The 11,991-nt window shown below is 39.5% G+C and overlaps 1 protein-coding gene across 1 annotated transcript in view; it reads left to right on the forward strand.

The window, feature by feature from the left end:
• edar (ectodysplasin A receptor) overlaps positions 1-11,991 on the forward strand; it is a 32,690-nt gene that overhangs the window by 13,428 nt on the left and 7,271 nt on the right. Inside the window, exons 3-7 of the mRNA XM_070914861.1 lie at positions 1,828-1,947; positions 4,159-4,340; positions 6,647-6,732; positions 11,736-11,813; positions 11,942-11,991. The exon at positions 11,942-11,991 is cut by the window's right edge and continues 76 nt beyond it. Of these exons, the coding sequence (XP_070770962.1) occupies positions 1,828-1,947; positions 4,159-4,340; positions 6,647-6,732; positions 11,736-11,813; positions 11,942-11,991 (516 nt within the window). The remainder of the gene's footprint in view (positions 1-1,827; positions 1,948-4,158; positions 4,341-6,646; positions 6,733-11,735; positions 11,814-11,941) is intronic.

An 11,991-nucleotide genomic window follows, 5' to 3' on the forward strand; every position in this document is an offset into this window, starting at 1 on the left:
AAAATCATTATTGCAGTTTCTTCAAAGACAAACAAAGCGCTGCTCAGCAGCTGAAAACACACTGCTTGCAGACAGTTGCTTGCTAAATACCTACAGTGACCCATAAATGTGTGACACACTGACAAAAAAGAGGGGCAGAGGATGTGTCGTACAATTGTTTTGTGTCCAGTGGGTTGTCAGAAATTAAAATCTAGATGAAAAGAAATAGGAAGCTTGTCTTGTTAGTTACAAACCACCAAGTGCTTAGAGGTGTTAAAGGGGCACTCCACCAATTTACACACGTTTTTAACAGAAATCCTGCATTATGGAGATGAGAATTTTGACCATTAAAAAAAAAATCTCTCTCTTGTGAGTCCCTGAACTTTGTGGAAGTGCATCCCTAAATCACTCAGTTAACCAAGACAGCACCCACTGTAAGTGATGTCTTTTAAGAGTAATCAAATCTTCATTAGATCATTTTTGGTGAATCTTTATTACCAAAAGAAAAATGCAAGTTCAGATTTGGACTCACTATGTAGAGTGCATTAAATCATTGCTTGTTAAACTGTATTGGGTGTAAATTACTAACAGATTACTTGGCCTGAGATGACTGGGCTCCACACAAACACTCCAGTACACATGCACATACACACAGGGAGCGTACATTGTATATTTACTCAAACCGTGTCTTGTGTCTGCTGTCATGAGATGGTTATGAGGAAGAAGAGAAGGAGAGGGAGATGTTATTAAAACTATAGAGAGACGATGGAGAGAGTTAGTCATGCACTCGTTTTCTTTGCCTCCATCATTTTCTGGACTGCAGATGATTTTTAAAAGTCAGTTAGTTTGTTTGGAAAAGAACAAAGTGTGCTGGTAAGGCTATAAATACCAGCTGCTAGTCATTACAGCGAGCCACAATGACACACACACACACACACACACACAGATACATAGACACACAGCTAATAATGATCTCCACTAATCTGAGTGTCACTGGGTTATGATGTTTGTTTTCTTTGCTGTTTTGTTTTTGCCAGTTAATTTGATGACGTTGATTCTTAGCCTGTTGGTTTTACTGAATAAATCAGCCATCATCCATCCAGAGCATTTACCTCTACTGCTGCTGCAGATGTTGAGTGGGAATCACAATGAACTCCTGAATGTCTTAAACAGAAACAATGTAATGTAATAGATGAAAAATGTGACAAATCAGAGAGCTAATCTGCAGTCACCAGTCCACCTGTGACGTGACCACCTGGACATGAAGCAGTTTAGCTGATGGCAGTATTTATTGCACAACTGATCAATACTATCCTGGCTATCTATACAAAGACCTTTAACTCATTCTCAAGACACATTTGGATCAAACTTCCCACGTGTGCAAATCAAAATGAAGTTTTAAATCCTTTTGCAGAGGTATGCCTAATTACAAAAATAGATTTTATACATTGTATATGCAGAACATTTTAATTGAGAGGATTAATGATGTCAAATCTTAATGCCTTAGACAAATTACTTTTATTTTAAATAAATCATTCAAATTAAAAAGGAAAAAAGTTACAATAAAAGTCTTCCTGAATGTATTCATTTTAATATTTATATATTATTGTTTACCTGCATTTATGCAGATCCACAATTAAATATTAAAGTAAATATAAGACTAAATTATTTCTTTATCCCTCTTTCAATCACTGTTGAAGTGCAGCTCTATTTTATTATTCAATGGAGCTAGTGGCACGTTTGTTCACATATAAAATGTTATTGATGTGTCATGCAGAAGTCTCACTATTCATTCTCTCTCTCTCTCTCTCTCTCTCTCTCTCTCTCTCTCTCTCTCTTTCTCTCCAGGTGTGTTGTATGTTTGCTAGTGCAGAGTATTCCAGCTGTGGAGAGTACGAATTCTTCAACCAGACCAGTAACAGTTGCCAGGCCTGCCCTCAGTGCCAGCCAGGACAGGAGCCGCATATGGTGAGACACACACACACACACACACACACACACACACACACACACACACACACACACACACACACACACACACACCATTAAATTAGGTCAGAGTCTTGTTTGTGCTATAATTAAGTAGCTTTTTCGTGTACCTAGTTTTTGAGTACATTTCAGTTTGAGCCATTGCAATGAAAATTGATAAATAGCGTGAAAGCTGACTGCTCATGAACCGATGTGTCATTTTTGTTCAGACCACCCACAATACACACACACGAACACACACACAAGTGCACACATAGCTGCACAGTGAAGAGCGTCTAAATTCAAATGAACAATTTCTCATGGTTTATTGCTCTCATTGACTTCGATGTGAAGGCATGCATTACAATGGATGACTTGCAGTAGTCACATAGTGATATAGCCTCTGTCAGTCAGTCTGCCGACAGCCAAAGACAACAGAGCAAAGGTAAACGCTTCAGTGGGCACCCTGGGGTGCCACACCCTCTTAAGAGAGACAGCCGCACTGTAGGGTGAACAAAATGAATTATAGTCACAGTAATTTATTCAGAAGCTGCAAACATTTTGTATTTTGAGTACTGTCTTGATTTCAGTAGTTTTACTTTTATTTGTTGAAGTTGATTTAAGTATGACGCTGCAGAGTGCAGATTTTCTTGGCTCTCGATTCATGTGTTTCTAGTAAGCATCCCCAAATATGTCTTGTGTTTCAACCTGTAAAATCAAGGGATCCACTGTCCAAGACAGCAGTGAGAAGCTCAGTCTGATAAGCACAGAGCTCCGTCATAAAGAGTAATTTGGCCATTTATGAGCAGCAGAAACATGAGAGAAGAAAGAAGCTTAATCAGTGAGATGAGAGCCTCCTTTGCACTTTCTCCTGTCTGTCTGATCCTCTGGGTGCCACAGTCTGTAATTCATGTGCGATTTTGTTCCCCTGAGCTTTCCCTGCATGTGTGTGTGTTTCTTGACACCCTTTTAATCATGGGATAACCATAGGGTTCCTCTTCACAACAGAGACTTCAGAAAGTATGTGCTCTCTCACACTTACGCTGCACAACACATCACACAACGATAAAGACATTCAAGGACGCCCCTCAAGTGCATCTTGCATCCAGATTGTGTCTGATGTAGCTGGATTACATTTTCATGCTAGTTTACATGAACGTAAACACTGAAGTCCGATTTATTTCTATTTCCTAACTTTAATTGAGTGATGAAAGTGATGGTGTGGAAACATTAAAGAATTGGGTATTGAAGTTTCAAGTCAGCTCGCGTGACACGTGAAAGCTGCTCGACATTGAAAATATGCTCCCTGGGGGACCTTGTGGCATGGTGGTTTAAGATGCATAACATGTACCACGATTTCTCTGGTTCATTTCTGCTTGGGATGTTTGTTGCATGTCATCACCCCCTCCTCCTGCATTTCCCTTCCCTGTCAAGTTTCAAAATAAAGGCAAAAATGCCAGAAAATTCCCTGTTTGTTGTCGATTCTAGGTTTTTTTCCCCAACTCCCTACCTGCTAGATATATGATACGCAAGATTTAAAGAGGCGACGAATTTGCTTTGAAACGAAAGACGCTTTCAATCAATCTGGAACAGCTTTAAGTGAAGGAACAGAAGCAGAGCCGCAGTGATCCTGTATACAAAAGATCCAAAGCGAGCTTTAACCCAAAGAGACAAGATCCTGCCGATAGCTCAGCGCAGTTTTTATATCAAACAATCACAGTGAGACTTACAGATGTCAAACAGAGGGGAAGGAATATTATATCTGAGAGTCAGTCTACTGTAGCCCAAAGCTAAGAGGCTTAGGCTTGTTTTAATAGACAGATGAAAGTAAAAGGGAAATAAAAGATAAAAGAGAGGGAGCAAAAAAGTATGTTTTTGTGTGTGTGGGCCTGTTGTCCGGGGTCCCTGCTGTGAGGAGTTAACATGCAGAGATGGGAGGAGATCGATACTAGAAGACAGAATGATGAGTTGGTCATCTTAAACACTAGCAGGCATGGGAAGCTGTACACACACACACACACTTCTGGGACCAATCAGATTTCTCTTTTGTCATTTCAAAACAGTAAAGCCAGATTTGCTCAGGATATGGATAGAAACAGATGTGTGTTAGTGAGCGTGTGGGGTGTGCTTTTTTGAATGTGTGTGTCCACAACACAGCTGTAAATCCTCTTATTTAGTCCATTTATATGTATGCGTGTGTGTGTTTTGCAGACCTGTGGCTACGGTGTGAAGGATGAGGACTTTGCCTGTGTGCCGTGCCAACAGGGGAAATATTCCAAAGGGAAGTATGAGATCTGCAGACGGCATAAAGACTGCGATGCCCTCTACAAAGCCACTGTTCGCGTAGCGGGAACGCCGGACAGCGACGCAGAGTGCGGACCCTGTTTACCAGGGTAAACAACACAAATACACGTACAAGATTCAAAACCCATTCGCTACCATAGAACTTATAAACAGAAAAGCAGCAGGCATTTACTACAAAATGCTGAATATCCTTCAAATATTATTATTACTTTAATCTAAACATCTACTTTGAATTTGCGACAGTCGCAAATAACCTCTGTTAACATGTCTCCTCTTATTTTGAACAGAGATGTACTGTATAGTACTGTATATGTACATTACATAGCATGACTATTCAAATCTTGGCACATGTGCAGTATACATAACACTCTCTTTAAAGTAGCATGAGTTGACATGAATGGACCACCATGTTGTCTTCATTTTAACACACTGCCTCCCTTTGTGTGCAAACACACTAAATCCTCAACTTCTCCATTTGCACATGACAGCTGGGGATGCAACCACTGTCACTTAAAAACATTAAGTCAATAAGGGACGTTTAAACATTACCAGACCTTCCTCTCCTCCTCTTCCTCGCCCCCCCCCCCCCCCCCCCCCCCCCCCACCTCTCTGGAGAAATTGACTCGCTGTGTCGACACCAAGCTGTCTCTTTCTCGCACCATTCAGCATCTTAAATGTCTGTTTTGGATCTCCTGCTGTGCGGTACATATTTTACACATAAATGCTTGCTGAAGGAACGCATGATTATTTTTATGAATCATATTTCATCTGATATCTATGATTGAAAGTGGGCAGTATATAATTATGTCTTGAAGGAATTGGCATAAGTATGAGAGATTCATGATTTGGGGCTGTTGGATAACACTCCCACTCCAACAGAGAGTTTAATGATGAAATCTCCTCCTCCTGTCATCAATCTGGATTCTGTCCTGCTGCCTTCCACTTTTCTTGGCTCTCATTCTCCTTTTGCAGGATGTTTTTGCTTGTGATTAGTATGATTGTTACAGAAATGAGTGTGCTAAGAAGCACTGAGTCTGGTCATGTCTATGTCTGTAATCTGTACTGTGTAGGCTGTACTGTATGTAGTGTATGGCTGTTAGAGTCCATACGTGCTCGTTGCAGAACTGAACAGGCCTGAACAGTTGTAATGAGGTTCAGTTAAAACCTGTATCTCAGGAGAGGAAAAGACCTGGAGGAAAATGAGAATGATTGACAGACATGTTTATCTGCTGGTCTCCCTGTAAGCAACTTCAGTAGCACTTTAAAATAATTAATGTTTATAAGCCATCATTAAGCAATGACTTCATGTGGACGTAATTAATTCTTTATTATTATCCATGACATATCAATGATGTCTTAATAATACAAAACACTACATAACTAGTAGTGATAATAATAATGACAAAATCCTTAAGATATTAGCTGCAGTATTGCAAGAAACCTCATCCAAATAATTTGCTATTGAGTGACAAATAGTTTGTGCACTTTTTATCTGAATGTACAACAAAGTATGAACTCTTCCTGTTTTTTTACTACAGTGCTGCTTTGCTTTAACTAATTGATATAATGTGAGAGGTAATACTTGTGCATTACTTTTGCTTTAGAATATTGATTTAGAATAAAAGGAGTACAATCTGAGTTTATGCTCTGTGGAACATTTACATAAAGTGAGTCATCATAAGTGAGTCAGATGATGTTTGCTCACCTTCATAAACTGTTAAACATGTGTAAATGTGCACAGCTATTAAAATACAATCACTAATCTGTTATGGCAGAAATCCAAAATCGATCATCTGCAAACAAGTCAGATGTTCCCTCAACTACCTGTCCATCATAATCCTTAGAAATAAATAATAATATATGAATTCTTTTGTTCTTGTCCATGAGCACAAGATTGAACCAGTTGCTCTGACGATGTCCAGATTTATGAAGGCATCATCCGATTACCTGCACCCTCATATAAATTCTGCTCATGGTCTCAAGCCTAAATGATTTAATACCACCACCAGTCATTCGCAGGCTCGACTCCTTGTTGCCTCCCCCTCTCCGTTCCTCTAATGGACGCTTCATGACTCAGGGCGATGATATGTACCAAGCCATGTTTAGGGCCTTCGGGGCATCAATTATGCACATTTCTTCACTGCGTCAAACTTTTCACCTCAGCTGCTTCCCCGTACTTATGCACCATGTAGGTACAGTGTGTTTAAAAGGTAGTGAGGCCACAGACTGTATACACACCTGCCATGCCAAGTTTTTAAAATGTTGCTGTTACCTTTCTTATCTCTTAATAGGATTTATCACTGTAGTTACCAGTCAGCCTAACCAGGTCTAGTGTAGCCTAATTATATGGTCTAACAAGTTGCTGATTTATACCCATGTATTTTATTGTTCCCAGGTATTACATGCTGGAAAACAGACCCAGGAACATCTATGGGATGGTTTGCCACTCCTGCCAGAATGCACCACGCAACACCAAAAAATGTAAGACCAACCTTCCTCACAGTTTAACTTCTCTCTCCCCTTCCTTCTGCCTGCTTCCAACCTTTCATCCCAACATCCTCTTTTTATTCTCTTTTCATCTACGAATTCCCCCTTTTTTCTTTTTCAACATTTATCTTCACACAGACCTGGTTTCCGCTGGATTAAAAGCTACTAAACATTAAAGTTCTCTGTCTAAATGAAAGGAAATAAAAGGGGACAGGCTGTGCAAAAAGCAGATGCACTGTATGTTGACAGCCTGATTTGAGGGAACAATCGGAGGTCAGAGGTTGTGCTGAATTCTCCCAGACCCTCAGGTCACTGTTCTCCCCTGTCAGAGAGCCTCGCTGATGGACACAAAGGAGTCGAACATCTCCCCTCCCCTCCCTGCATCCCTGCTTTTCTGGCTCCAGAGGGGTGTTTGGCAGCTTATCCATAACCTCACTGCCTCACTGATTACCCTGCATACCTGACACTGTGTGCACATGCATCTGTGTGTGTGTGCGCGAGCATGCATGGCGCCAACTGTTGCTGCGACCACATCTCTGGACAATAATATTTACTAGTGGTTGTCTCCATTTTTCCATTTCCCATTCACTATCAGCCTCAGCAGTTCAGAAACGTTTCTTCACACTTGCAACACAACACGTAAATGTTGCCAAGCGACAACTCCTGCTCTTACTGACTTTCTTACATCTTTCAACTCCCAGTAGATGGCAACCAAGCACATTTTGGGTTGCAGCCCAGCTATTGGGATTTGTCAGAATACATAATTGAAATTATGGTTCAGCATTATTACTTTATTATACTGTGTTTTTCATTTCCTCATGTTGAATTTTAGTTCATTTCATCACAGTGTCTCCTTTGGGGTGTCTTGCCAACTTGTGTAAACTTAATTACAAATAGCCCCCACAATTTTGTCAAATTCTAAATGGGATTAATAACTTTTAGTTATCACCTCTTTCTCTTAGTATTCGTCATGCACAGCACAGTTTCATTTATCTCTTTTAGCCTCCTGTCATACTTTCCAGGTATTCCAGGTATACCTCTACTTCTTTGTTGTTTTCTCTTTGAACAGTACATTTTTTGTGAAGTTGAATCTCACACTTTAAGGCACTCTTTCTTAAGAGAGAAAGATAAATGCCTAAAATGTAAAATGTAATTGTCATCTTGTTACCTGTTTGAAAGATAAGATAAGCCTTTATTGATCCCCAGAGGGGGAATTCAGGTGCCGCAACACAAGGACAGAGATGAGTACAGATATAAGAAGAAAAAAGATAATAATTAAATAATAATAAAATAAAAAGAACAGAAATAAAAAATAAACTATACAAGAGTAATTTAAGTCAAAATGACAAGGCAGATAAAAGATAAGAAGATAAGAAGCCTCAGATATAGTTGAAAAATACCGTGAAAATTAGATTAGACTTCAGTCGATTAGAATATAATTAGATACTGTGATAACTGTCGTCACGGCCAAAAAGTGTCCATGTTATCAAACCATTTAGTCTGAAAATCTGAAAGTGAGTCTCAAAATATTATCTTTGTCACAATTATTGAAAAGAATCTTTCTGTGGCGATGAGATTAATAGACCTTCAAGATTTGTAATGTTTTCTGGAAGGTGAAAAGGAAGAGAATACTTTCAAAATAAGATTTATTGCAGAGCTGGAGCCGGATAGTTTCTGACCCTCACTGAAACATGCCTCTATTGGACTTATATTTATAGGCCCATAATTGCTCAAAACCACATTGGAGTGTAATTGAAGAGCCTGGAAATGAATGATGTTGTCATTGTGTCATATTCAATGAGTGTGTTTTGAAAACCCCAAAAGCAGCCCGGGCCTGCAGAGGAGAGGGTGTGAAGTAGAAACAGGAGTGTGTGTGTGTGTGTGTGTGTGTATATGTATGAATAAACACTTGCTTTTCAACAGCACCCTAATTGTTTCTCCCAGGCATGGAAATGAATGATTGAATGATGCTCTGAAGATGAAAGATAGAATGATGTAACACAACAAAAAAATTGCCAGTGTGGCAAGTAATTTAATCTTGTATTCAGATTTATCAAGTTTATGTGGGAATTGCAGCTTTTGGTGCTGACAGATAATTTAACATTCAAGTTTCTTGTTTAAGAGGAGTAGTTGGATATTTGTGGTATTACTTTTATTCCCTACAGAGAGTTAGATGAGATACCACTCGCATATCTGTTCATTCAATATACAGCGACAGCCAGCGGCCGGGTAAATTAGCTTAGCCTAGCATAAATACTGAAAACACATAGCCTGGCTCTGTCTGAAGGTAAGTTGTTGTTTTTACGCGTTGGTTTATGTACAGATTAAAAAAAGATACAGTACAACGTGTTAACTAGTGAGCCTTAGAGCTGCTGATCGATGGATTTTGTTACCGTTGGACAGAGCCAGGCTAGCTGTTTTCCCCTGTCTTCATGCTAAGCTAACTTAACCTGCTGCTGACATTAGCTTCAAATTTAGCATACAGACATGAGAGTGGTATCAATTATCTCATCTAATTATCTGTAAGAAAGGAAATGAGCATCTTTCCCAAAATGTCCAACTATTCATTTTAACAGCATTTATTGAGATATGTTGCCGGCTATTAGTACTTGCCTACTACCCAGTTCTATTTGTTACAAAAATGACAGAAACTATAAAATGGGGATAAGCATTATTTATTTTTTATTTATTTACAGCCTTTAACGAACTGTATATAGGTGTAATTAATGTTGTGTTCTACCAATCAACGCTAGGGAGATGCAAAACAGAAAATAAGAATATCTGAAAACTTTTCCAATTATAACTTAAAATTAATCAAATAATACAGTATGTTTTTCTGAAGTTTGATTAGTCTGGATAAAAGATACAATTACGCAGAGCTTTCTCTATTTCTCCCTATCTGTTAAGTCAGGCTGTGGTACATTTTAATTGAACCCTCTTCAGATGAGAGCTTAAAAATAATGCTCCCCCAACAGTAAATAAAAAAGGCAGCTGAAAGCTGGGAGTTCTACTTGCTCAGGGTAAAGGCAGGCTGACACTCGCCATGTAATCTGTAAATTACCCTGGCTCCTGCCTAGCTCTGTGTGTGTGATAATTAAAACTTCAGTGGGTATGAGAAAGAAAGATGATTAGCGTGTTAGTGCTTGTGCTGATGCTACTCTTTGGCAGACAGACGTTATGAGTCTGTAGGCATCGCTCAGTGTCTACTGTCGCCTTAAGATTTTTATTGACTTTTGCTGCAATTTTCCAAGAGCCTAAGCACACCTAATTACTGAAAAAGATGGCATTTTCACAATCAACAGATATCATAACAACAGAGATCATAAACTGGACTAACTGTAAGAACACATTTTAAATCTTGTTTTCCCCCTATGTATGTATCTACGGAGACACCGGACACATATGGCTCGATATCACAATTTCACACAGAAGTATTAACCAGAGGTTAACCTTCGCTTCATCCCTGCTTCCAGAGGTATCACAATTCTTACCTCAAACAAAAATGCTTTGATTTTTTTATGTCTCCCCTGCTCTATAATTCTGCGCCTCTCAGTTTGTTTGGACCTGAGTACCCAGATTGCCCTGAAGAATTATCATTTTGCAGTGTGTGTTCAGCCTGCGAGACATGATTAAGAGATGAAACCGCAAGACGCTAAACAGAATTCCAGTTCAGTCTCATATCCTTATCCAGAGAGTGTAAACACATACCCCGAGTTAATGTCTGCAGCCACAGGGCACTTGATGTGTGTGTGTGTGTGTGTGTGTATGTGTGTGTGATGACATGAGGCTCTGGGACCACGGGAAGCAGCAGGGCACATGCCAAAAAGGTCTACAGTATATCAACGTGGTGAAATAAAAGACTGATTAAAAGAGCTGATTTATGAGCTGCCAGGAGTTTACAGCTCCATTAGGAAAGAGGAAAAACAGTTGATGAATAATCCAGAAAGAGAGACAGAAGGGAAGAGGGAGGGAGGGGATTTGAAGCGATGGAAAGTGAACAGAGAGAATGAAAGAAATGTGGACAGAAGGCTGCCTCCCTGTGTCCACACTTCCCAATACAACAGTTGGTTTACTGTGGCAGCCTGAGAGGGATAAAGTTTAGGACAGACTGTTAATTATAATTATTATAATAATTTGCTTCTGTGAAATGTTACTACTTGCAGAATTATGTCATGCAACACTATTGGGGGGAAAAATGTCAATAAAATGCAAGGCCAAAGCTAACATGCCATAAAAACTGACTGACAGTCATGTCGCCTCTGACTGTGACAAATGTCCAGGCCGGACAGTATATCTGCTGCTTTCTCCTTCGATCTGTAAAACTGTTTGATCTCTGGAAGAAAGGGGTGCATTATTCATCCAACTTCAAAGGAATAGTTTGACATTGTTTGACCTTCTTGCAGAGATTTAAATGAGAAGATTGATACCACTGTCACGTGTGTACAGTAAATTTGTAGCTACAACCAGCAGCCGGTTAGCTTAGCTTAGCACAAAGACTGGAAACAGGGGGAAACAGCTAGCCTGGCTCTGTCGTAAGGTAACAAAATCCACCTACAAGCACCTGTAAGTTCTACATAGTTATACATGTTATATCTTGTTTGTTTAATCCGTACTTTGAACAGAGGCTAGCTATTTCCCCCTGTTTCCAGTCTTTGTGATAAGCTAAGCTAACCGGCTGCTGGCTGTAGCTACAAATTTACTGTACACACGTGACAGTGGTATCAATCTTCTCATTTAAATCTCTGCAAGAAGGTGGTATTGGTGGTATTGGTATTGACTCATTTTACGCTCAGCAAGAAAGAGAATAAGCATATTTCCCAAAATGTCAAACTATTCCTTTAATCAATATTGGCAGAATGTTGCTGATTTCATGGCAAGAAGGTTTTAAATTAATCTGTCGGCTGGTTCGATACATATATGAGCAAAAAATATTTTCACTAACATCTCCAGTTAACGAACTAGGATTGAAAGTATGTGTGTGTGTTTGTGTTTTACAGGCATGTCAACCAGCGGGCCAGGAGTTAAACCTCAAATTGACCCTGGCAGCACTACTGTGTTCCCTCACCCACATAAAGGTATACACACAGACAGACTTCATCTGTCTTCTATTACCTGCCTTTGTTTATATTTTAACTTTGTTCTCTCTCACACATACACATTCAAATCATTAATACTACTTCACATCATTGCCTCCATGTTTCAGATGCCACTGGACAAGGTCACCTAGCAACGGCCCTCATTATTGCCATGTCA

Source organism: Enoplosus armatus, chromosome 11 (assembly GCF_043641665.1).
Source record: "Enoplosus armatus isolate fEnoArm2 chromosome 11, fEnoArm2.hap1, whole genome shotgun sequence".
Classification (NCBI taxonomy): domain Eukaryota; kingdom Metazoa; phylum Chordata; class Actinopteri; order Centrarchiformes; family Enoplosidae; genus Enoplosus; species Enoplosus armatus.